General features: G+C 52.1%; 1 protein-coding gene across 1 annotated transcript in view; it reads right to left on the reverse strand.

Moving 5' to 3' along the window:
• The window catches only part of ADCY1 (adenylate cyclase 1), a 119,826-nt gene extending 100,524 nt beyond the window's left edge, over positions 1-19,302 (reverse strand). Inside the window, exons 1-2 of the mRNA XM_084799737.1 lie at positions 18,652-19,302; positions 3,629-3,778 (exon numbers count right to left, since the gene is read on the reverse strand). Coding sequence (XP_084655863.1) covers positions 3,629-3,778; positions 18,652-19,287 — 786 coding nt within the window. The 5' untranslated portion in view covers positions 19,288-19,302. The remainder of the gene's footprint in view (positions 1-3,628; positions 3,779-18,651) is intronic.
• Between the last annotated feature and the right edge of the window lie 5,065 nt (positions 19,303-24,367).

A 24,367-nucleotide genomic window follows, 5' to 3' on the forward strand; every position in this document is an offset into this window, starting at 1 on the left:
GGCTGATGGAAGGACAGTCACATAGAGGTTTGTGTCTTAGAACAGCAGCCCAACACTCTGCCCTTTATAGACCCAGGATGTCAGGATGAGCCACAGACAGGCCACATGGTCTCTTGAATACAGCACTGGCTTTGGAAACTGAGCCAAATCTTCTCCTGGCCAGAGTTACAGACTCCTCCCCAAGGAAGAAGAAGAAAACCGAGATCTCCAAATGCCTGGTAGTTCACCTTACTGCATCCAGAGTCTTGCCTGGGCACTGGCTCCTCACACACTCCATGTCTCCTACTTGTGCCAGGGACCTTGTTGTCCGGTCCTTGGGGCTCGCCGTGGGTGAAGACCCTCCCAGTGCAGTCACAGTCGTTCAAAACCAGTTCAGCTTCTTCTTCTATGCTGAGCTGAGGCCACAGGTGGTCTTAAAACACAGCACTGCCTCACTGCTGCCTTTGCCTATGCTCCTCCGCCAAGGCTCCATCAGCTCAGACCTTCTAAACAATCTTCTACCATTTCCTACAGATGATACAGAACATCCCCATCCCCCACCCCCAACCCACATCCCCAAACCCCAACCCCCTTCCCGACTCCCCCAGGCCCACCACCCCCAGAATTCCCTACTGGAGCCAAACTGCAAGCCTGGATCCCTCACAAAATCAAAGTGAATCCCAAATCACAAGGACCTGCAGGGCCTGCTAATTGCACTCCCCAGGGTGGCTGATGCTGTGGCCCTGGAACACCCAGGGTACTGTAATCAGGTGTCACTTAAGGAAACAAAGGTGCACTCTGCTGAGGAAACCGCTCCAGGCAATGTCAAGCTCACACCCCTAAAAATATGAGGAAATACTTTAACTCTAGATGCCTGCTTGAAGAAAAACCTTCTTAAAATGCGAACTCTACACACCAGGGGCAGAGACTGCTGGAGCAACGCACAAAGATCAATTTACTCAAGTGACAACTTGTGGGGTTCCACCAGAGCAAAATGTCCAGCCACAGTAGAGAAAATGAAGGTATACGGATGAAATTGCAACTGTGTAGTTAAAAAATACACACAGAACAAAACCCTTGGACGTGAACAGCGTTCGGCTGGGTTGATGAGGTTGATGACGTTGCCAGACGGAAATGCCCTCTGAAGATGCCAAATTCCACCAGGACTGGACCTGTCCTCGTTTGCCTCCCTCATCCATAAAGCCGGAAACAGCCTCGCTCCCCCGGGGCTGCTACAAAACCAAGAGAAGTGACACTCAAGCAGTGATGGCACAGGAGCTTACCACAGCACCAGCCACAAGGGCTAAGACAGGAACGCAACCAAGGTGACTGCCCGTGGCCGAAGGGAAGGAGGGTAGGAATATTATTCAGCCATGGAAAAGGGCACAGTCATGTCATCTGCAAAATGAATGGAGCCAGAGGACATCAAGTCAAGTTAAATAGACCAGTGCCAGGCGCCAGGAGGCTACAGACTGTATGCTCCTTCTCTCCCCTGCGTCGAAGCTGAAACAAGCCAGCATAACTGCAGACTAGTGATGGCCAGAGGGTGGAAGGCAGGTTACAGATGAAGGTCGGGTAGTAAATGCCGAAGCACAGTGAGGTGAAAGGAGTGTGTCCCAGCATAGTGGAGTCACTATTCCACAACCTACTGCTTATTTTATGAAAACCTAGCAGAAAGGAGTGCAAGGGCTATGAGATAAAGAAATGGCCAGGAAAGAAATCCTAACTGTCCTGTCCTGGTTGGTGCATCCGCGCCTGGACACACTGAAATATAGCATTGCACCTCTTAAATTAGCATATCCAATTGATACATATTAACCGAAATAAAATTAAATTATAGATAAATAAAAATAAAATCACCTCCATGAGACCATGAGGGGAAAAAAAACATATGAAAGGGAAAAATTCTATGTAGCAAAAGTGGTCAATAGAAAAGGCAGCAAAGATAAGAGAAATGAAATCAGACAAAAGCAGAGGGTGTAGGAAAACACTGAACAGAAGATAAAAACGGGAGGCAACCAGACAGAAGCCACGGGATGCTCACTCGGAAACAAACACACACAAGTGTGGCCCACAGAAAGCCTGCTGCTCCCGCCCTGCAGGATGCCTTGAGGGAGACAAGAAGATCTCCCAAAAGGCCACTCCTCGTTCCTGTGCGGTAACAAAGCCAAGGGCAAGCCAGGCACAGCGGTGCGTGGCTACGCTTCCAGCATTTGGGAGCTGAGGCAGGAGGATCAAGAGCTCCAGGCCAGCTTGATCGGGCTACACAGCAAGATCTTTTACTGAAAAGAAGAAAGAAGAAGAAGAAGAAGAAGAAGAGGAGGAGGAGGAGGAGGAGGAGGAGGAGGAGGAGGAGGAGGAGAAGAAGAAGAAGAAGAAGAAGGCGGCTACATTCAGGAATTTCTTAGAAAGTACCATGAAACTATCAACACCACCATGATGATTATAAATGCCAAAGAGGAAGCCTCTAAAGATGTCTGATTCACATATTCATACATGCAATATACAACACATATACATGTATGCACGGACATGCACACCTGCACACACAAATGCCAATACACGGATACGCACATAAACACATGTACACATACATACATTCTCATAGCTCCATGTGTGCCCGTGTGTGCAAATGTGTAAATATCCACATATGCATTCCCACAGGCATGAACACACCCACGTAGACAAACACTGCCCTCCACATGCTCATCCAATATGTCCACACACTCGTTAGCACACACACGATCTAAAAATACGTATGTGATTTATTCTTCAATTAGATCCAACCTTTGCTATAAATACTAGATTTCATTACAGTGTCTAGACATGAGAATAAATGTTTTGAAATTAACGTGGATATAATAATAACACTTTTTATTGATAAGGAAGGTACAAAAAAAATGGTTGAGAAACGGATCCTCCTGCCCCGTAGCCTGGAAAAACCACTAAGAGGTACACAGAGTGCCTGCAAGCCCCTGGCTGAAAGAAGATTCTGGATTCCTCTGGTAAAGGCACCCATGATGCAGCAGGCTTCACTCTTAGGCTTCCCTGATTCACCCTTTCACGGCTCACCCAGTGGGCCCAGTTTCCTCCCTACACCAGCCAAGGACACACAAGTGACAAGCCACAGGTAGACGATGGGGCTGATGTGGAGGTTCCCTTCTGGCCTATGTCACCTGCAGAAGAGGGTGACAGTTACACGGCCTCAGCAGGCCACAGTAAAGGACAGGATAGTTCTCAGGCCACGGAAGGTGAACGTCTGAGAGCAGAGGTCAGGCCAGCTGCCCATCTATGTTCAGCTGAGGTGTGCCAGGACCCACCTTGCCCTCCCAAGCCTGGGTAGACCCACTACAGATGCATCAGAAAGATGAGACACCCACATGCCACCCACAGTCATCCACAGCTTACAAGCAGCGGAGCTCCTTCAGAGAAGCAAGGCCAGGTTGTCTGCCCAGCAGATTCCTCTCTCTTCCCCGGATTCTGCCGCGGAACACTGAGCGCTGCAGCCTTGCCACTGAAGCATAGACTGAGCCCCAAGGGGAGGAGCAGGAGGCACAACGTAACCACCACTGCCCGTTGTTACATAATGCACATAGCTCAGAGAGGGGCAGAGCTGACCAAAAGGCCGCCTTGTACTGAACACACTGACCTGCTTCTCGTTCTCATCCTCCAGCCGCAGCCGGTCCTCGATGCAGCTCCGAGCCTGAAGGAAGGCTTTCCTCTGGGAGCGCTCCGTCAAGATCCGCACGAAGACGCCATACATGTTCACACCCACGAAGAGCAAGGCGTTGGCACCAAGCTGCAGGGAGAGAACAGGGGCAGAGTGTAGGGTTCATCCGGGCTAGTGAGGTGCAGGAGGGCCTGGGCCGCCGCGGAAGCACACAGAGATGCTCTCCCTCCGATAACCCCTCAGCTGGCTCCCAAACTCATAGCCACCCAGAGACATCCAAGCACAGGCCAGACCCACAGTGAAGTCGTGCAGGGGCCATATGGGGGCAGATGCACACCTCTGCCCACACAACAGACAGCAGTGTTACAGGCACGCCATGGGATTAGAAGGGCAGCTACATCTAGGTTGAAGTTTGCCCCCTCCCGATTTAACCAATGTTAAAACATTGATTCGAGAACACCCCAGAATGTCACTGTATTTAGAGGCAGGTCCCTAAAAGTGGTAATTAAGGTATCATTAGGGTAGGGTGAGCCTCAATCCAACAAGACTGCTGAGATCAGGGCACAGAGGACTGTGAAAGGCCCCCGAGGAGCCAGTCCTGCCCACACTGTGGCTGTGGATCCCAGCCTCCAGCACTGCAAGAAAATACATTTCTGATATATGAACCACAACCGCCACCACCACGCCCACTCTGTGCCACTCTGACAGTCCCGCCAGAACAACACACCTACAACATAATGTGAAACGGGTGCTTTCAACCCTACATGGAAGGTTCTAGAAAAATTCAGAGGAGCTAAGTTGACAAAAATGAAGCTCAAATAATTGATTTGGGCACAAATTAAACTATAGCACAAGAAGGCCACGTCCTGCTCTGTAACCCCTTCCTCAGTGACAGCTGAGACAAGGAGGGGCTGGCAGGGAGGCCAGACTCTTAGGCCTTCTTTGAAGGCCTGAGGGACACTGCCTGTTTGATTAGATGGAATCTGAGGAATATAGCTCTTGACCCTGACCCAGCTCTACTCAAGACTCCACAGGACTAGAAGACTTCACACAAAATGCCAATGGCCAAAGAACTCAGACAGACCATGACTACTTCCCCCTGAAGTTCGTTTCCCGTGGCCTGTCCCAGGGCCTAGCAGACCACAGGACCAAAGATGGACAGAGACATTTGTCATGAGTCACAGGGGAGCAGGGGATGTCACCCCAAGCCAAGGGAATGTGGGCCCGTCAGCTGCCAGGGTGAAAATTTTCTATGTAGTTAAACACAGCATTTCCACATCTGCATGAGGGAGGAAGAGGATGCAGACTTCAAATGGCACCCTTCCTCACAGATTATCCTCAAGGAGTCTAGACATAGCTGTGCCATACTCTATACTCAGAGAACAAGGGCAAAAGATAGAGTGAAGTCTCCGTCCGGGAGACTTTAGAAGCATCCTGACCAGGAGGGGTTACAATGGATAGGAGTAGGCCTGAGACAGCCTTGGGACAAGAACTGGCAGCCGCTGACACTCCTGAATGCTGGCCTGGGATAGGTGGAAGATCCCAGCCTGGGATACCACAGAGGACAGAACTGGGCAGCTGAGAAGGATCTAGGAACCTTCAAACTCGGGGCTGTGTGAGATGACCTCTTTTAGAGTAAATTAAAATGATGACCACACGTGAGGACTCTCTTAAAGCATCCAGGCCTCAGGAGTAGCCTTCACCTTGATGTGCAAGCACGGGCAAGCCTGACTGTGGGTTGCTTCTTGCAAATGCCTTTACCAATGGAAATTAGTAGCTCAAGCAATAGAAGCAGCTGTTAATTTGGAGCTGTGTTGCAGCGACCTTCCAGTGCGTTGCATCAAATAAGGTAACGGTGAGACTGTAACCAGACAAGTTCTTTAATTTGCTTTTGCAATCGTCTTCTAATTACTTACACCCCACACATTACCATCGAACAATAAATCTCTTCTGGTTTGGTACCTCTAACTTCATGAATCACATCTGTCATAAATAAAGTTTTGTATCTCAAAAATCATAAACCTTAAGTGGTGATGTGTACTCCAGAAACAGAGAGAGCATCTCACTGTGACTCTGACCTCACCACGTGAGACTGAGAACCCCACTGTGACCCTGACCCTCATGGAACTCACTAAGGATAATAACACGTGTGTTCTTCTGTGTCCTCAGTAGCCATACTGGAGCCCAATCCCACTGTGCATCATTTCCTCTTGGCCCTTACTCATCCCCTCAGAGGGTCACTGGACCACGTGCTGAGTGGTCCAGGGTATTCCAACAGCATCACTGAGACCCTTCCCTCTCCCAATCAGAGGAAAATGCATTAGCACACTGGGTGACTGTTCAAGCCAGTGGGACTCCAGGGGTTGTGGGACAGTACAGGCCAGAAAGGGAAGAATACACACAGAGTGTGCGAAGTCACATGACACAAACAGCAAAGATAACCAGCACTACCAAGTCCCTGAGGGTGATAGAGCTCTCTAGAAAGCACCTAATGTTAGAAGTCATGGTATAGGACTCACAATGACTTCAGCACAAGGACCAGGCCTACTGTTTCTAGGACTCACAAAACCCTGAGCAAAGTCTGCCACTGTCAACCAAGACTTCTTTTCTTTAATTTTTTTTTACATCCTAAACAGTTTGCCCTCCCTCCTCTCCTGACATCCCTTGTCCCTTCCTCTCACCCCACTGCCCCCATCCACTCTGCCTCCATTTCTCTTCAGAAAAGGGCAAGTCTTCCATGGGTATCAACCAGGCATGGCATATCAAGTTGCAGTAAGACTTGGCACCTCCTCCCCTCTGTCACAGACCTAGGGGAGGTGAATAGGGTGAAAGAGGGAGGGAAGGAGGGAGGGAAGGAGAGAGGGAGGGAGGGAGGGAGGGAGGGAGGGAGGAACAGGAGGATACAAGTGAGGGGATAACAACTGAGATGTAATCTGAATAAATTAATTAAAATTAAAAAAAAAAAAGACTTGGCACCTCCTCTCTATAAAGGCTGAACAAGGCAACCCAGTAAGAGGTAAGGTCCCAAAAGCAGGCAACAGAGTCAGAGACAGCCCCTGCTCCCACTGCTAGGAGTCCCACAAGAAGACAAAGCCACACAATTGTCTATCAAACCTTCTAAAGAACACTGATTCCTAAATGCAAAACGGGAACCCCGGGCTCAAGGTCACAGCAACACCTCTAGTTCTGGACACTGGGTAGGCAGAACATCAGGACCTCCAGCACACACTGGTTTGGATAGCATGGCCACTACAAAGATGACCAGGTATGAGATGCTCAAGGTCACATGGAAAGGATAGATGGCACAGCGTCACCCTCCCCTTGCTCTCAACACAGGACAAGAGCCAGGGGTGAGGGCTGAGAGACCAGGCCTGCAGGGTAACAGCATCTTTCAGGACAGTGTAACACACTAGGCACTAATGGGACATCTCACCCGTCCCTTGACAACATGGGGATCTGCAGTAGGCCAAAGGCCAGAGAAAAGAGCCATGCTATCTGCTGAGCTGGCGAGACCCAGGGAAGGGCCCGCCAAGAGACTGCCTCCGCCTTCTAAAGGAAGTGAAAAATCAGACAGACACCATTCCATAAAGTACAAACTACAATTAAAGTGATCTGCCCACACCGTACCTTCTTTTCTCCCAGGGCATCCACCAAGAACACGTGGGCTCAGGTTGAGGGTGTGTGAGTGAAAGTGGGTGAGAGAGGCAAAACCCAGTACACTCACTTGTCAGGGTGCTAGGCCTCCTTAAATGCATCAGAGCCCTTGAACATGGAGTGGGGAGGCTGTGGGACTGTGAGAACAGGCTGCCTACCTGTCTCCACACAGCACAGGGGCATTCCTGGGAACCCCCTGGTTTCTCAGCATCCCTGATCAAAAAAGGATAAGCCCCCCACCCTTCTCCGTGTCCACCAGCTAAAACTCCGCCCACTCTAGAAGGCTACCCAGCTACCCTGAGGACATTGGAAAGGGTGCAGCATCAGTGAAGCCAAAATTCTACAAGATGCTGTGCTCCTATGAGCTACCAAGGGAAAGAGATCAGTGCGTCAAACAGCCGGTCCCCCCACAGACAAAACGTGTAGAGAAGAGCTTGTAGTGGCGAACTGACCCCACAGGAAGACTAAGGCATGTCAGCTAAATGCCTCTCCCCTGCCCAGCCCTGGCCCACCTCGCTAGGCCCGGAACCCCCACCTCTTACTATACAGTGCTACAGTTGCATTCAACTGACTGGCACAAACTCGGCACCTATGGTGTCCATGGGGGTCCTGATCCTCAATTCTCTCCATGAAGCCTTCTCAACTTCTGGACGAAGGGGCATTTGGACCCAACAAACCCATTGCTCTGCACATGAAACTGATAAAAAAAAATGGCTGAGTTCCTGCTCGTAATGGTAAGAAGGAAGTGGCTTAGGGTCATTGTGAAGACTATCAGAGACAAAGGAGCCACAGGCTACTGGATCTTTGCAGGGGGTGAGGGAGGCTGGTTCCCACCCTACCTCCACCCTCCCTTGAGGCATCTTGGTCTACCACTGCCACTGCCCACACTGGCCTTGTGCAAGCCCAGCACACTGAGAAGCCAAGGCTTCTGGTCCTAGTGTGCTCCCTCTGGCTTTCCACCCGGTCCCATTCTTATCCTTTTAAATGATCCCTTCTCTCCTCTTCAGTTGTAGATTCTTCTCCCTTCTGATCCCTTCCAAGAGTCTGAGTCTTGAACTGCGGACTCCATACCTGTCTCAGGAGTGGATGTGGCAAGGACGGGGGCGGCACTCAAGGCCTCTCAACTAACCTCGTGTTTCCAATAGCCCCAGTCTCTCTATACACACGGGTACACTCCACACCAAATCCAATCATGCTAATGTCACGCAATGTCGTGAACAGTCCTCATGGACCCCCACCCAGTCAGGCAGAAGGCAGAAGTAGCAGGACCTGTGAGAACAGGACCAGCACCAGGAACCGCTCCACGTCGTCCCCGCATGCCCAACTCACTCTGTTCCACTGACCCCATTCCTCAGACAGACACAATTAGGACAAGGAAGAAGACAGGGTTTCCCACATATTGCAACGCACACACAATCCCCTGCAGTGGCCCCGGGCCTGAATGACGCCCTAGTGATGTCGGCAGACCCTGCATTTGGACCAATGTCCACCCCGCAGAAATTAGAAAGCGGGTTAACTGCAAGGAATCAGTCATCTCTCCCATTAAGAGGCAGGGCAGGCTGGCATCAGATCCCCAGAAGACCAGCTGCAAATAAGTTCAGAAGCACTCATGGCCCCCCAGCTGGCCAAGCAGAATCCAGAGAAGGGGGTGATCTCCCAGGGACCCAGAATCCCAGGCATCAGGGTCCAGGAAAGAAAGGACAAAGGGTGGCATCTCCATATGCTTGAAACACCACCAGAGCCAGCCCCTCGGGTACAGAGAGGGGTTAGACCTCTGCAAAGGAGGAGGTGGGGTTGCCCATGGAGTAGTACACTGGAGCCAGAGGCATCAGGATGAACTTGCGTTCAGCTTAGCTCAGAAACAGATGGGCTCAGATACAATATTTACAGGACTGTGCATACTTGTGAATCTGTTAGCGCTGCTGACAGAAGCAAAGGTGCCCCCCGAGGAACAGCCAGGGTACCCAGAGCTCAGACGGTGGTCTCTAATGAGAACTGCAGAGGAAAACCCAGGGCTCAGCCAGGTGTGGTGGTATACACCTCTAATCCCAGCATGCAGGAGACTGAGGCAGGAGGATGGCAATCCAAGGCCAGGCCAGGCTATCATGAGACCCTATCTCAAACAACAAGAACGGATCCCTGGATGGAAGGGGCTGCTTCTCAGACTGGGATAGAGCTATCATGTGAGTGAGTTTGAAGCATCCTGCTTGTCAGAGTAAGGAAGAGGCATGTGTTAAAGGCCACATAGGGAGAGAGGGGAGGGGTATGTCAGAGTGCACAAGAACACACGAAAGGCCTCCAAGCAGCCATACTAGGACCACAGGAGCAACAAAACCAAGGGATACTGAGCTACAAGCCAAGTATAAGGAGTCATACCGACAGAAATCAATGGCTGAGTAAAACAGGATGGGAGCCAGCAGACACTGGCAGCATTCCCAGCCATTCATGGCTACCCTGTGCTCTGCGAGGTAAATTTCCCACTCCCCAAATAAGGGGAGGTAGCAGCCTCCCCCCTCCAACCCCCCCCATCAAAGACCACAAGGACAAAGAAGACAAAAAGAGTAACTCAGTGAGAACGGTGCTCAGCAGCATCCCTTGGCCAGATGATGACAAGCCTGGCAGTGACAAGCCACACCCATGGAGGTGAAGTGTTTGCCATTGAACACCCAGTACCCCAAAGAGACGGGGAAAAAATCGTCAGACCTGGATGGGTACTAGACAGGTACTGGGAGGTCACGACAGTCACACCTGGGAAAGCCCTGGCCTTCATCTTACTATCCTAAAGAAATGGCCCATCCCAACCTACATTATCCTACATTTCTAGGAACCAGCCTTTTCCACTCTGTGCCACATACAGGGACAGGTGCTCCCAACCAAGGCCAGGAGCTGTGACCCTTCCCTTGCCCCTCTCCTCATCAATTCCTGTCCCTGAAGCCTCCTACCTCTATATCCACCCTCTCTCACCACCTGTACAACCTATGCTGACTAGAAGCTCTCTCCCTACCACAGGCGTCTCTCCACCCCATCCCAGCCGGGTATCTTATGCTCCAGAAAGAGCCTTAAAACTTGAGCATGCTGGAGGCTGCCGTGGCCCAGATCCCGTGCCCTGCCTCCTGTGTAGCGTGCACAAATGCACAATGCATGCCCTGCCGCGTGTGCAGCATACGGCTCTAGGCAGCTTACAGTCTCAGGATTGCTTCCCTAGCTGCAGCCTTGACCTGGAGGCCTTTCTGACCCCTAGATAGGGTCAAGGGGCCCTCTGTCACCCCATATTTATCATCATGCCTATTTACTATGCACACCTGTCCACTGAATTTGCACCAGCTGTCAACCTGTGGTGTTCTGGGCTGCCCCTGCAGCAAGCACCAAGCCTGGGCATCAGTCAAACTGTCTGTGAGGGCGGAATACTGTCCTCAGGCAGCCCCGGCTACAAGGACGCGTGAGGCATGAGCACAGGGCCTGCTCCGAGAAATCTTCTCTCGCATTAGTTTATGGCATTGTTGTCATTCCAGAGAAGGAAGTGAACCCACACACTGCTCCCCACACAGCCCGAGGCACATTTAGTGGCAAATCCACAGGCAGCTCTCACCTTGTACAGCCACGCACGAGGGGTGGGGGAACAAGTCAGTCTCTTGGGTCCGCCAGGGCCTGGGTGGGGAATGGATGTCACTTTCTTCCAACCATGGCTGGGTTTTTTTTTCCCCAACAGCACACACAAGTGTGTTTTTAAATTAATGTAATTGCTTGCTCGATCTCTGGTTCTGAATTAGTAAACGCTTTAGAATTAGCATTATTTGAAAGAGGACCAACAGAGTGCTGGTCTTTGCTGAAGGCAGTGATGGCAATCTAGGAGCCATGGTGCTGGGCATGTCTGAATTTCCCATGATTAAAATAAAAACAGTTCAAAGAACTAGAAGGTGGTGACTCCTCGCAAGCTCCTTCCACCTAGTTTCCAACTTATGAAGTTGTGGTCACCAGGCCATGAAAGGACTCCCACGGGGACCCCAGACACATGCCGCTTGGTGTTTCCTGTTTAACTCTTTGTACCTCAATACCAAATGGCTCCCAGGTCTTAGGGCCCCCACAGAGAAGCTGCACTGACCCACCCTCACAGGACCCCTCTCCCAGCAAATGGGGCTTCTCCTCCCAGATCACATATACCATGTCTTCAGATGGCAAGGGACACCAGCAGGGATGCTATGAACGAAATGTGGGATGGAAGGAGCCACGTGTGAGGCCTTAGGTGGCTTGGGACAGTTCTCACCGAAGATCACCAAAGACAGAAGCTTCCCCAACACAGTTGCGCGCACCCTGCCAAGAGAATTAATCAAGAGCAACACAGCGGCCATCTAAGCCTTCCAGACAGGAGGCTCAAGTTCACCCACAGGAGCCTCAGCCAGTACCACTTCTGCCTTGCCCAGCCCCTAGCCCTAGTACCTGTGATGTCACTGAACCTCCAGCCTCTCTGGACACCTGAACACCAGCAGAAGCCATTAAGAGGTAAGATCGATGCTAAGCTCTTGGCTCTCATCTTTGGATGAGACCATACTTGGTACTGACTTCTTAGTGTTCAGGAAACATTTTGAAGTGCACACAAATGAAGGGGGTTCTTTTGTTTATAATTTTTTTTTTGTTTTGGATGTTTGTTTGTTTGTTTTGGCTCAACCAATGATTCCTAATACATTATCACTCAATTGACCCCTCATACCACAGGGAATAAAGCACTAGAAAAATAACCGCCACAGAAAAGAAGTTCAAGGGGGTGAGTTTTCCAGCCCTTTTGAGGCTGATGTTGCTTGAGATAGCAGCAAGTCAGCCATCTTTCCGGGCAAACATACCTCCCTCCCACAGGGAGGGCGCAGGTTAAGACATGACGCAAAACATACTAAGCATCCCCAGAATGACACCTCACATGTGAACTCCGCGCAGCACCCTCACGATGGCAGGTGCCCAGCACATCTCCATTGGTATCAAGCAGAATGCTCATGACGTATCTCTCCCCGGCAGGAGGAGACTGTTCGGGGAGTGGGCTGCCCCTGCTCCTGGATCTCTCCCACCTGCCACTTTTCCAGAATCTCCTGGAACTTGCCTCTGCCCTCCCGAGAAGACTCACTCAGCTAACATGATAAACCTGCTTCTAGGTTTTGCATGCCCCTCCCTCACGGGGGGGGGGGGAGGGGGGGGAGAGGGCAAGCCCCTCTGCTGCACAGGCAGGTGGACAGGGAAGCACCCTACAGTAACAACTCTTGTGGAAAAAGCTTGGTGCCAGCCACAGACTAGGGGCTCTCAACTTAGCTCCAGATCGTGCAGGTGGGCAGGAAAGGGGAGATGCCCTCCAAAGAGTTACAAATTAGATCGGTTTATGAAGAGCACACACAGGTCTTGTTGCATGGGGGGGGAGGGGACACGAGGGGGCATGGGGGGAGGGGGGGTGGACACAGCACTAAAAGCACCGTGTGCAGGGTCAAGAGATCAAGTGGACCTTGGGGACTGATGGTCCAGTGCTGACCCAGGACCACGATTAGGTCCAGACAGTGGGAGGTGACCTGGTGTTCAACCCCAGTAGTGGCCCTGCCGGGAACTGGCCATGTTCTTTGTTCAAGACATACGTGCCACACCTCCTCACTTGGAGACTACTGTGTGAGGAGAAAAAAAAAATGACCCTTCTATCTATCAGAAACATCATCAATGCTCCAAGAAAGCAGAGAACAAACCAGCAGGTAAGCGGGCACCACACGCATGGCATGAGAGCAATCAGATGAGGCACAATGCTAAGAAAAGGGCACAAAAGAAATGGTGAGCTCTGGGGAACCAGGCCAGCCATACACTGTGTGGGAGCATTGCACCCAGGGCTGGAGCCACTTTGGAAAGCTGGATGTTTAAGGGCTGTTCTGTGTTCTTAGAGTGAAAGCAAAGGTTGCGTGCAGATCTACAACGTGTTGCTAGTGTGGAATTCCTCTATGGAGCTCAGAGGCTGAATCTCTGTGTCAGGAACGCCAAGGGGGGGCCCTCTCACACCACAGTTGTTACCTGACCCATCTTCTGGATGCCACCAACTCTTCTTCATATGCACATACGCACACATATGCAAATATATGCACATGTATGCACACCCAAGCATGGGTATATACAAATGTACACACAGACAGTGTGCATTCCTGTGGGCGTATTTACGTAAGTATGTACCTACGTGCACACATACATGAATACACCTGTGAGTGGGCACACACATGAAGGTGGCCAGATGGGGTTGACACTCACAGTGCTGCAGCCAGAGTCTCCTCAGTTCTGAACCCTGGGGTTCAGGCAGCATGACTTCAAGTTTTCTTCTTATTCCTAACTAAAGGCAGAGCAAACCCCCACCTTGGACATCAATGCAGGCCCTGCCTTTCTCCAGCCCAGGGACAGATCAGTCAGGGTCTATGCTGCCTTCAGTCAGGCCTGGCCTTCCACCCTCCTCCTGAGGCTGGTGTCTCAGCAGGGTACAGCGTCGGGGGGGGGGGGGGGGGGGAGGCGGGGGGATGGGGCTCCTTAGCATAAGAACACACAGTAGGTCCCTACACGACTGAGAAGAGGACAGAGAAGTAGGAGGCTAAAAAGGACAGAGAAAGAATCCCAGCAAGGAGGACAGGAGGGGCCACTGCCATAAGTGGGGGACACAGGACACAAACCCGTATTGTCATATTATCATGGGTTAAGGTGTTGGGAGGTCCCACTCCTCACTGAGGGCTCTCGGATCCCGGACTTAGTCATTGTTCCTGTGGCACACTGGCCTGACACAGACACGGACAATCTCACTGATCCAGATGAGGTCTGAGCTTGGACTCCATAATCCACAATTCAGACCCTGAAGTGACCCAAGGTCAAGGATGTAGGGGTGAAGGAGGTAGGCCTCAGTCAATGACTCTGCCCGGGCACTGCTGGGACTCTACCCTGGCTGCCTTCTTTGGGGCTCCATCTCCCTCCTGGCTGATTGCATCTACCCACCCACCCCCCAAAATGCATTTGAATAACCCTGTGGCATGAGTGGCTATGAGCATGCACAAATGTGCAGATGGGCATGTTTGAGTGTTCATGTGTGTGTGTACAAGAGTAATCACACTCCTGAGTGTGTGTATGAACATGCTTTGTGTGAGCACAAAAGGGCATGAGGCCCTGAGGGCAGGTGAGCATGCTGTACCAGTGTGTGAGCAGAGTGTAAGAAAAGGAGCTAAACGCATATATTGGTGAGTGTGTGTTGCATCAAGTTGTCTTGAGTGTGTGAGTATGCACTGATTTGTGTTTGTGCTCCCATGTGCATGCACACAGGTGTAAAGGGGACAGTGAGCTTGAGTGTGCATGTAGGTGTATCTGTGTGGGCTTGTATATAATAATACGGGTGTGTCTACATGTAAACATGTGTGTGTGTGTGTGTGTGTGTGTGTGTACATGGGAGAATGTGGCAGGGTGCACACGAAGCATTTGTGTAGGTACTTGCAATGAGAGTGCTTGGATGTGCCTCTGAATGGGCATGCGTGCTTGCATGTGAGGGGCAGGTAGGACTCATGACCCCAGACACAGTACACCAGTGTCCTACAGAGCGGGTAGGGGGGGGTGTCTTTTCTTGCCTCGCTCAGGCCCTGAGGAGAAGACAAGAGGCCACAGCCTGTGGGGGACCACCCTGCTCTTTCTGTCCATACTGGGGGTGGGGCGGGCTTAGCCCTGCTCCCTCAACCCCCAAAGCTGCAAGTTCTTGTTTCAGAGGTGCCTGTCAGGGAAGGTGAAAGCACAAAGCCCCAGACCGCAGGAGCCACCACGGCCACATGTCCCTTATGCCCATACTCTGTGCGTGCCATTGCAGTTCGTAGAGAACGGGCAAAGTGTCCTGTCACCCACACCCTAGCAGTACCCAACACATCGAAAGCACCTCACTCCAAGCAATTCTGTTTCACAAAGCTAGACACAAACTAAGAGATCACTGGCTTCAAGCAGCTGATTAAAGTGACAACATCCATGTCACTGACTTCTGGATAGCTGACCGGACAGGGTACGCCTGACAGACACAGTCCACATATGGTACCGAAAAAACACAGCTGTCCTAGGACACTGTAGACCGAACCACCTCTCCCTCTGGCACTGGGAAAAACTGAGGCACAGAGGTCCGCCTGCAGCCCTGCTTACGAGACTATGTCATACCCCCTGAAGTGCTAGGGGACCGTTCACTCACAAGCCCACCTGTACCCATCTAAGCCAGCACCTGAGCCACCCTGCTCAACACCAACAGCCACCTGTGCACCCAAGGGGCTCAGGCCTTACTCCTGAGACATCAGGGGCATTCCAGGAAAAAAAGAGTGCACCCGAAGTCATCGAGCGCCCCAGAGAGCGGCGCTGACAGCTTTGATGGGCAGAAACAGGAGCACATATATTCCCTGCCAATCCTAGTTTCCATCACCGGCCACCTATGGTTAAGAACCAACAGAAACTGAAACTCCACCCTGACAGGCAGCCTAATTGAAAACACACAGGTGGAGTGGGGGCTGGCGAGATGGCTCAGCGGTTAAGAGCATCGTCTGCTCTTCCAGAGGTCCTGAGTTCAATCCCCAGCAACCACATGGTGGCTCACAAGCATCTATCCCTTCTAAAGCCTTCTTCCAGTGGATAGGTGTACATGCAGATAGAGCACTCATATACATAAAATAAATAAAATCTTTTTTTAAAAAAAAGAAAAAGAAAACACACAGTATATACACATTCAATGGACCTGGGCTATTTCAAAGAGATAATAATAATAATAATAATAATAATAATAATAATAATAATAATAACAACAACAACAACAACAACAACAACAACACTAGCAGCAGTAATACAGACTCATGTGGGGGCAAAAAAAACATGTGCACGGGGACGATGAAGAACACTAGGTACAGAAGGAAGCTCAGAGCCAGTGGACACAGGCTTGCCTGCCTACTCTACTCCAGGCTCAGGAGGGGACCACTGTGGGTAGGGACCTTTTCCCAAGAATTCCCTCCCCCTCAATAGCACTCCAAGGAAGTGACCTTCTCTTTGCTGCCTCTATTTCCCCAAGGCTCTCAGAACATCTCTGAAGCCGGGCAGTGGCTCTGGAAGACACCTGCTCCCATGTACAGAGTAGGTTCTGGAACCCAAACCCCAGGACAGTGTGTAGGTTTGTTCTGAGCCTCTCGACAGGAAGCTGAGCCTGTAGGTCTGAGCCTGGGGTGTGCACCTGACTCTGGAGTTTTCGCTGGGACTCAGCCCCAACAGGCTCCTGTGGAGACCTGATACCCTAAAACGGCATCCCTTGTGTGTGCAGCAAGGGCAGGACTGTCCCCATTACTCAGTCTTTCCACTTCGTCTGCACATCTCCCTCATGCCCTCTTGAGTGCTGCCTGCCTAGAATTTGGAGGTGAGGAGACACTGCCATGAGCAGAGGTGACAGGGTCTGAAGGGAGGGGGCCGTGAGGCGCAGCAGAGACACCAGCGTCTCCTCATGTGAGTGGCACCTTCCTCGGGCATCTCAAATACGAGTGGCAGAGTTCACGGACAGCCTGCAAGGTGCCTGGGATTTTGTAATGGTAAGACATTTGAGATCCTTGGGGGCTACCAGCTCCTCTTCACCCCAGGTTTCCCTACCTCATCCCCATTTATGTGTCAAGATAGGAGTACAAATACTGAGGAGGATAAAATGCTTTAGAAATGACAGGTGTTCGGTATGTGCCTTTCTCATGGGCACCATCTCCCCCAGGGGGAGCAGGCCAGAGACTGAGTTTCACTGAGGGAGGGGTTCACACCAAACTGAAGGCTAGTCACAGGGAAGGCTGAGGACCAGCTTCCTTCCCCAGCAAAGTAGTGGGAGCTCCTCTATCCCAGAGGGAGGGGCATTGGCAGACTCCGCCCTCCTTTTAAATCTCTTCTCTAAAAGGAAATGCCTAGAGGCTGTGTAGGGGGAAAAGAATTACTAGTTAAAAATAAAATAAATAAATAACAATGCAGTCACCCAGGGAACCCACAATGGGCCTGAGCCTATGTCTGATTCTCCTGCCCTACAGTGCATGCTCAGCAATAGATCTGCCATCACCGCCCCTGGACCAAATACTGCCCCTGCCATCAGAGTCTGGGTGTGGGTGTTTGTCCTATAGTCAGCAGGTACCGACAGCCAGCCCTCTCTCTGTCTCTCTCTCTCTCTGTCTCTGTCTCTCTGTCTCTCTCTCTCTCTCTCTCTCTCCCTGTCTCTCTCTCTCTCTCTCTCTCTCTCTCTCTCTCTCTCTCACACACACACACACACACACACACACACACACACACACACAGTTATTCTCCTCCAGCAGTTTGGATTCTAGGCCCAGCCCAGCCCCCGCCCCCACAGCCTCCCATATGCTCCCTTGAGCTACCTTCTTTCCTTAGATGGGCTTCCCCACCTATCTGCCTCTCATCTGCCTCCTGCTGTTCTGTAGGTAGACCTAGAAACAAAACCCTCCCTCAGCTGCCAGGCCTGGGCAGGACCAGTTGCTGGGGAAGATGCCAAACTCCTGGGAACACTCTCCTGGTCCACCTCCCACCTGGTTGGCTGCAGTGGTCTGGGAGAACAGGAACCTCTAGAGTCCAGGAGGAGCCTCGAGGGGAGTTAAGTCCTAAGCCCTAGTCCCGACAGCCACCTCACCCGCCCCAATTGAAAGAGACAAAGTTGAGGCTCTAGGGAGCCAGGGTTGGGGCTTTCTGGGAATAGAAGCTGAGGAGATCAGACTGTGGGTGACCTTGGCAAGACTCGGGCTCACAGCAGGCTGGTTAGCAATACTAGAGGTGTTCAAAGTCCTTTCTTCCCACTAACTGCTCCCTCGGGCCCCGCAGAATTAAGAAGAGAGCCCCAGATGCACTCCAGGCGAGCTGGAGAGGAGCCCAGGGGCTGTGCGCTCCTCTGCCAGCATAGAAGCCTGGCCTGTAGACCGCGCACCCTCCCACTTTTCAGTCCCTCAACTGAGATGGGTGCAACCCAGAGCAGCGGATCAGGCTTGAACCCCTCCTTGGCCACACAATTACTGCCTGACCTTGGGCCTGTCACCAACACACACACACACACACACACACACACACACACACACACACCGTCGTCTCCCGCCTCCACCCTAAAGACGCTCTGGACTCTTTATCTCCGAAGAAACCCCGAGTGGAGGGTGCTAAACCCGACTGCATCCCCAGCTTGCTGACTGACCTTGAACACCTGTCCCCCTTCTTCAGAACCTCACTTTCCCCACCTTCCCCATAGGAGAAAGAATCTTAAACTCCTGGCACCATCAGTCCCGCTGGCAGATATGTCTCCATCCCAATGGGGGGCGCGAGGTGCCACTTACCGTCCTCCAGAGACGTGGGCGCTTGGCAGGGACCAAGGCGGCTGTGACCAGTAAGTGCGAGGCAGCCACCACCAGCCCGAAGCCGATGGCCAGTAGGCTGCGCACGGGCAGCAAGGCATAGGATACGAAGGTGACCAAAAGGAGTTGCCAAAGCCCCTGCTCGGCGACCGCGGACCCCATTGCGCCTCCCGCAGAGCTCCTTGCCGGGCCGCCCAGCGCGAAGGGGCAGCAGAGTAGCGCGAAGGTGAGGCTGAAGAACAGCGCCAGCTGACCGACCTGCTGCAGCTGGGATACCTGCAGGGATCGGACATTGGTGACCACGAACAGCGCCAGGAAGAGGATGCAGTGCACTGGGTGCGACCCCTTGGCGAGGCCGGGCGCTGGCCCCGGCTCTCCCAACAGCTCGGCCAGTGCCAGGGCTCCCGCCAGCAAGCTGAGCACCGCCAGCGCCTTTAGCGTGGCAGCCTGCTCCAGCCGCAACGTGTAGCCGCGGAACAGCGCCTCCAGCTCGGGGCACGCGAACTCCTCGCCACACGCCCGGAGCCCACGCCGGCCGCCCGGCCCGGCCGCCCGCTCTGCGCCCCCGGGCTCGCCCGCGCCTCCGCCGCCGCCTTGGCCGCGCGGCGCCCCCGCCATCTCAGCGCCATGCAGCGGCCGCGGCCACGGGCGCGCCCCTCGCCGGCCCGGGGCGCCGGGGCGCGGGCGGCGGCGCCGGGGCGGGCGGGCGGCGGGCGGCGAGGCGCCGGGGCGCGGGGCGGGCGGAGTTGGGGCGCCGGCTGCCCAGCGCGCGCGCCCCGAGCGCGTCCCCTCCCGCCCGCCGCGCCTGCGCACTGGCGCCCGCCCGCGCCCCGGCAGTGGTCCTCCGCCGCGACCGCGCTGCGACAGGAGAGCCCCAAGAGCCCAGGTCCTGGGCAGACAGAGTCGGTGCCCAACTCAGCGCCCCGGGTCCCTCTTGCCCAAGAGGGCCACGTGACCTTGGGCACCACTCTCGCTTCTCCAAGCTTTGATTTCTCCACCTATGTACAGTGAAGCCCACCCTCCTATGAGTCTTTGGAGGCATTAAAAAAAAGCTGAAATTTCCAGTAGAGGGAGAAACAGTCCTGCCAGATGTGTGTCCCCTCCCCAAACAGAACCAGGTCACCCGAGAGGACCCCGCACTCAGCCTTAAACCCAGTCAGTGCCCACCGAGAAGCCTCGAGGATCCTTGGTCACACATGCAGGACGCTCTAAGTGGCTGGTTTGCCCACCGCCTTGGGTGGGTGGTGGAGGCTCTGCCTGTTGACCTGAGTAAGAGTAGAGCCCTGCAATGTCCAAGGAAGCTGTGAGGTCTAGGTGCAGGGATGGATGAGGGCTGAAAGGAGAGATAAAACAGCTCAGCAATCTCCCTAAATAGGAGCTGGCCATGCAAATGATGGCAAGATGTTTTCTTCCAGCCGAACAAGTGGCAGGGACACCGCGGATGCCTGATGTTTGCACCTAGTGATGTCCTTTCACTAAGCAAAGAGCCCCTACAGAATTCGTTTGGTTCTCAGGATGGCGCCCTGAGGTCGCTGTCTCTTCTTTCCTTTAGAGAGTGTCCCAGAGGACCCTGACAGGAGAATAGATGTAAGGATGCCTTCCCATCTCGGAATCCCACCGGTGCACCAGCAACTATGTCTCACAAAATTTTGCAGCCCAGATGCTGTTCCTCCTACTGGAAGCCCCTTCTTCCAAATTATCAATTCATTCCATCCTGCCTAGACTCTGTTTTAGAAGACCCCTGGGAATCCTCGGGGGTCTTCTATTATGTAGGTTCAGGGATTATAATTTGATATAACTCCTATTTTCTCTGGAGTTAGTGTTAGTTTGAGCCACATGAACTTGTCATTTTTATAAAATGTCCCCACTCAACGTCTCTAATAGGTCACACTCAAGGTCTGCTGGAACCACTCGATAACCAGCTAATCCCTGTTCTTGGAGCAGCCTCCCCAGCAAGAGAGCCCCCCACCCCCTGCCCAGTGCAGAGCCTGCCTGGCCCCAGCCTGCACCCAGGCTAATTGTTTTCACCCCAGTCCCTGTTCCTTCCATGAAGGTTCACACCTACCACTCTGCAGCCTCATTTTCTGGTCATTTTTTTTTCCCTCTGTGTTCTTTTGGCTGAAACCCATGGAGAGCATCAGCTGATGCTGAGAAGATAGTCTGGCCCCATCTTTAGGGCACTGCCTTAAAGCACCGTTGTCATCACCTGATTCCCAATTGTCTCTAATTATTAAAACCTCTGCAAGATTTCTCAGGTGTCCACACCGAGCATAGAGTCTCTTGTTATTTAGTGGCACTTGGTTGTTTTTTGTTTTTGTTTTTGTTTTTTATCCTAATGCTTTTATTAAAGTGCACTTGAAAAATATCCAAAACTGTTCTGACTACATGAAAAAGAAAGACATGGTGAAGTCATTTAAAGGCAAAGTCCATAAGTAAACTATACCCCTCCATTCAAGGCCCTCCCCTCCCCTTTGGTGAGCCAGCAACAACCGCTTTCAAGAGACCCTGGAGGAACCTATATTTGGATTTAGGAAGAAGGTGGGTCATGTCTCGGTCCTTTTGCTTGCTGCCACAGCTGCCCAACTTCTTACGTCTGGCTGTTACGCTTTCCAACACACCACCTCAGAATACAGCCGTTGTCACCTTTGTTTTGTTGGTAAAGAACCAGACTCCTGAGCTGCTCAGTTGCTGGCTGAGTCTCATGGTCTAGAGAGGGCATAAGGCTCCTCACTTCAAGCCCTGCTACAAAACCTTAGAAGGCAAGGGAGTCCATAATTGCTCTTATTGGTACACTAATGTGTTAACACCCTCACACTGTGGGCCGGGTTGGAAGAAAGGCTTCAGGGGGCAGTTTGAAGCCACAAACAAGAATGTGCTATGTAATGCGGTGTGAGTGGGGGGGGGGGGTGGACCACCCACATGAAGGGCTGCTGTCCTTATAAGAGGGGGAAACCTGGACACAGACTCATACACAGAGAGCAGCACATCATGACTGACATAGTCACAAACCAACGACCTACTAGAGTGTCCCCGAGAAGGGCCTAGAACAAGTCTTCCCCCACAGGGAAGACTCCTGTCGGAGGTCTGACTGTAGATTGTGGATTTCAAACCTAGCAAAAATGTAGGAAGAGGGAGTCACAGACACACAGATTTGCCCTTCCTGTGCAGAAAACAAAGATGTTTTGCCTCTACCAATTTCACTGTCCCTACATGCGCACAAGTGGGTGAGGGTCACTCAAACTCTTGATTTAGTCATTTAGACAGCGGGCCTAGTAGCCAGAGAACTCACCTGGTCCTGATTTTTTTCCTAATTGCAGTCAGAGGTCAGCACTTAGAAGAACGGGTACCATAGTTTATTCCTCCTTCATATTTGGAGACCACAGTTCCCTGTGAACCTGTAGGGAAATAACTGTCTGCTTTAATTGCTTTTGAACCACTGCCAACCAGAGCTTGGCCAGGAATGAGGTTGCTAGCTCTAAGACCATAGGCTGCTCGGTAAAGTCAACGTCACCACGCTAATTTTGAAGTGATCAAATGCGCAGCGAAGGTCTCAGAATAGTGGAGCCATCAAAGTGTTTGAGGTGGTGGGCTCAACCCTTGCGCAAGCTGATCTCTGCTGCGGATCCAACATGGTTTGTCTCTGCCAAAACTCATGTTGTGGGGGGAGGGGTGCTCAGTGAGTCCGTGTAGTAGCATTCTGAGGCAGGCTCTAGTGGGAGGTGTATGGCTGATGGGTGTGAAGCCCTCGTAAATGGGCTACAGGGACAGTTAACTGTTGCCTCCAGCCCCCATGCACCCACACCCGTCCCCTCACCCACTTTTTGCCATGTGTGGATCAGCATGAGACCTTCTCCAGCAGCGGAACGGAGTCTCACATTGCGTTCTTAGAGTCGTGGCTTTCAGAACTGTGAGCCACACACCCCCTCCTCTTTTATGAAGTCTTCATCCTTGGATATTCTGTTACAACAACAGAAAATTGACTAGGACAGGTCCTCTTGCTGCCTCAATCCCATTTCTTCCAGCTTCATCTCACACACACACACACACACACACACACACACACACACACACACACACAGTGAGAGAGAGAGAGAGAGAGAGAGAGAGAGAGAGAGAGAGAGAGAGGCTCACTCTCGTGCGAGAATACACACATGCACACATGCACACATGCACATCTCTGCCCTTTTTTCAGTGTTTCCTATGTGCTGTTTTGGAGCATCAGGGCACAGGAAGGGGTTTTCTACTTCACATGACAACCATTGGAAACCACCTTGTGCATCTGTTTAGGACTCTTCCTTTCAAAAGGACAAAAAAAAAAAGCCTTAGTCTACCTTCATCCAAAACAGAGAAGGGCTCTCTCTTATGCCTTAAGGTCTGCGATGGTCACATCTGTATCCATTCCAGAGCCCCAGAGCCTAGAACATATTACAGATGGAGTCCCACGGCCACCTGCCAGGCCTGGACATGACCACATTAAGCAGATTAAAAAAAAATATGTGCTCTTGATTTTTTTTTTCTCCTAGAGCTGGGGACAGTGCCCAGATAGCTGGAACTGAGAGTCAAGTGTTCCCCCATGACAGGCAGGACTGCAGCTGCACAAGGGGGCATGCCCAGCAGTCAGCAGGCATCAGTTAGCACAGCAGGCAGGATCTGCCTCCTTCACTGGCCACTTCAAGCATCAGCGTCTCGTGATGTTCCCTGTGGCACAGAAAGAGGAAAAACCAGCTGTGGACGGCCGGGCTTATGTTGGATCATTAGTATATCCCTGGAACTTGTCATCGGTTTCATGAACTTTTCCACGGGAGACATGAACAACACCTACGCACTGTGGTCGGGCACCAATTTCAGACCAAAGAGACACCAGTCCCACACAAGCTCAAGGTTGGTAAGCTTGTGGATTGGTTGGGCTTTACCTGTAGGAACATGGCTGACCCCAGACTGCACCACTGGAATGCCTTACCCATAGCTATAATGGGTGGAGTCGCCACTTCAGTTAACCTCCCACCCTCCCTATATTCAAAGCCTGGACAACTACAGCTAGAACAGAACTTCGTAGAGATGGTAGGGAAGTGTAGGGGATGGTGAAAGCTCAGGTAAAGGTCTAATGACCCCCTCCACCACCTCCTTCTAGAAGGGGACACTAACAGGCTTTCTCTTAAGACCTTGCACATAATCAGAGGGCTGGTATGCTCTGAGTGCCTAGGATCCACTAGTCACGACATCCCCTCACAGGATTGACCATTCTCTACCTAAGAAGTTTAAAAGCATCATCTTAGGCACTTGCTTAGATTTCAGTCTTGTGATCGTCCCTGCGTACAATGTAAACTTCACCAATGTGCCTGGTTTTCATTGTTATTAACTACGACCAAGGAGCCCGGGTGAAAGGACCCTCCCTCTCCTCTGCCTTAAGACTTCTCTTGCCATGACTCCGTAGGCCCCACTGTGAAGTCTCCCACAAGCTCCTCTGTGACCCTTCCTCTCTCCAGGTCTCCTCTTCAGAGCAGCTGATGTCCGGGGCTCCTCAGCCGTGCAGCGGCAATTGCAACCTCCATTATTATTTGTACACAGCGCTGTGGCCTGTCTGTCCTGCCCATGCTCTCAGATAGAGACAGTGACTCATTCCAGACGCCTTCACACGCCAACTCAGATTTTCCTAAGGCAGGGCCATCTTTCTGGGTGTACACCACACACCCCACAA

Source organism: Acomys minous (assembly GCF_964271855.1).
Source record: "Acomys minous genome assembly, chromosome: 10".
In the NCBI taxonomy this organism is placed as follows: Eukaryota; Metazoa; Chordata; class Mammalia; order Rodentia; family Muridae; genus Acomys; species Acomys minous.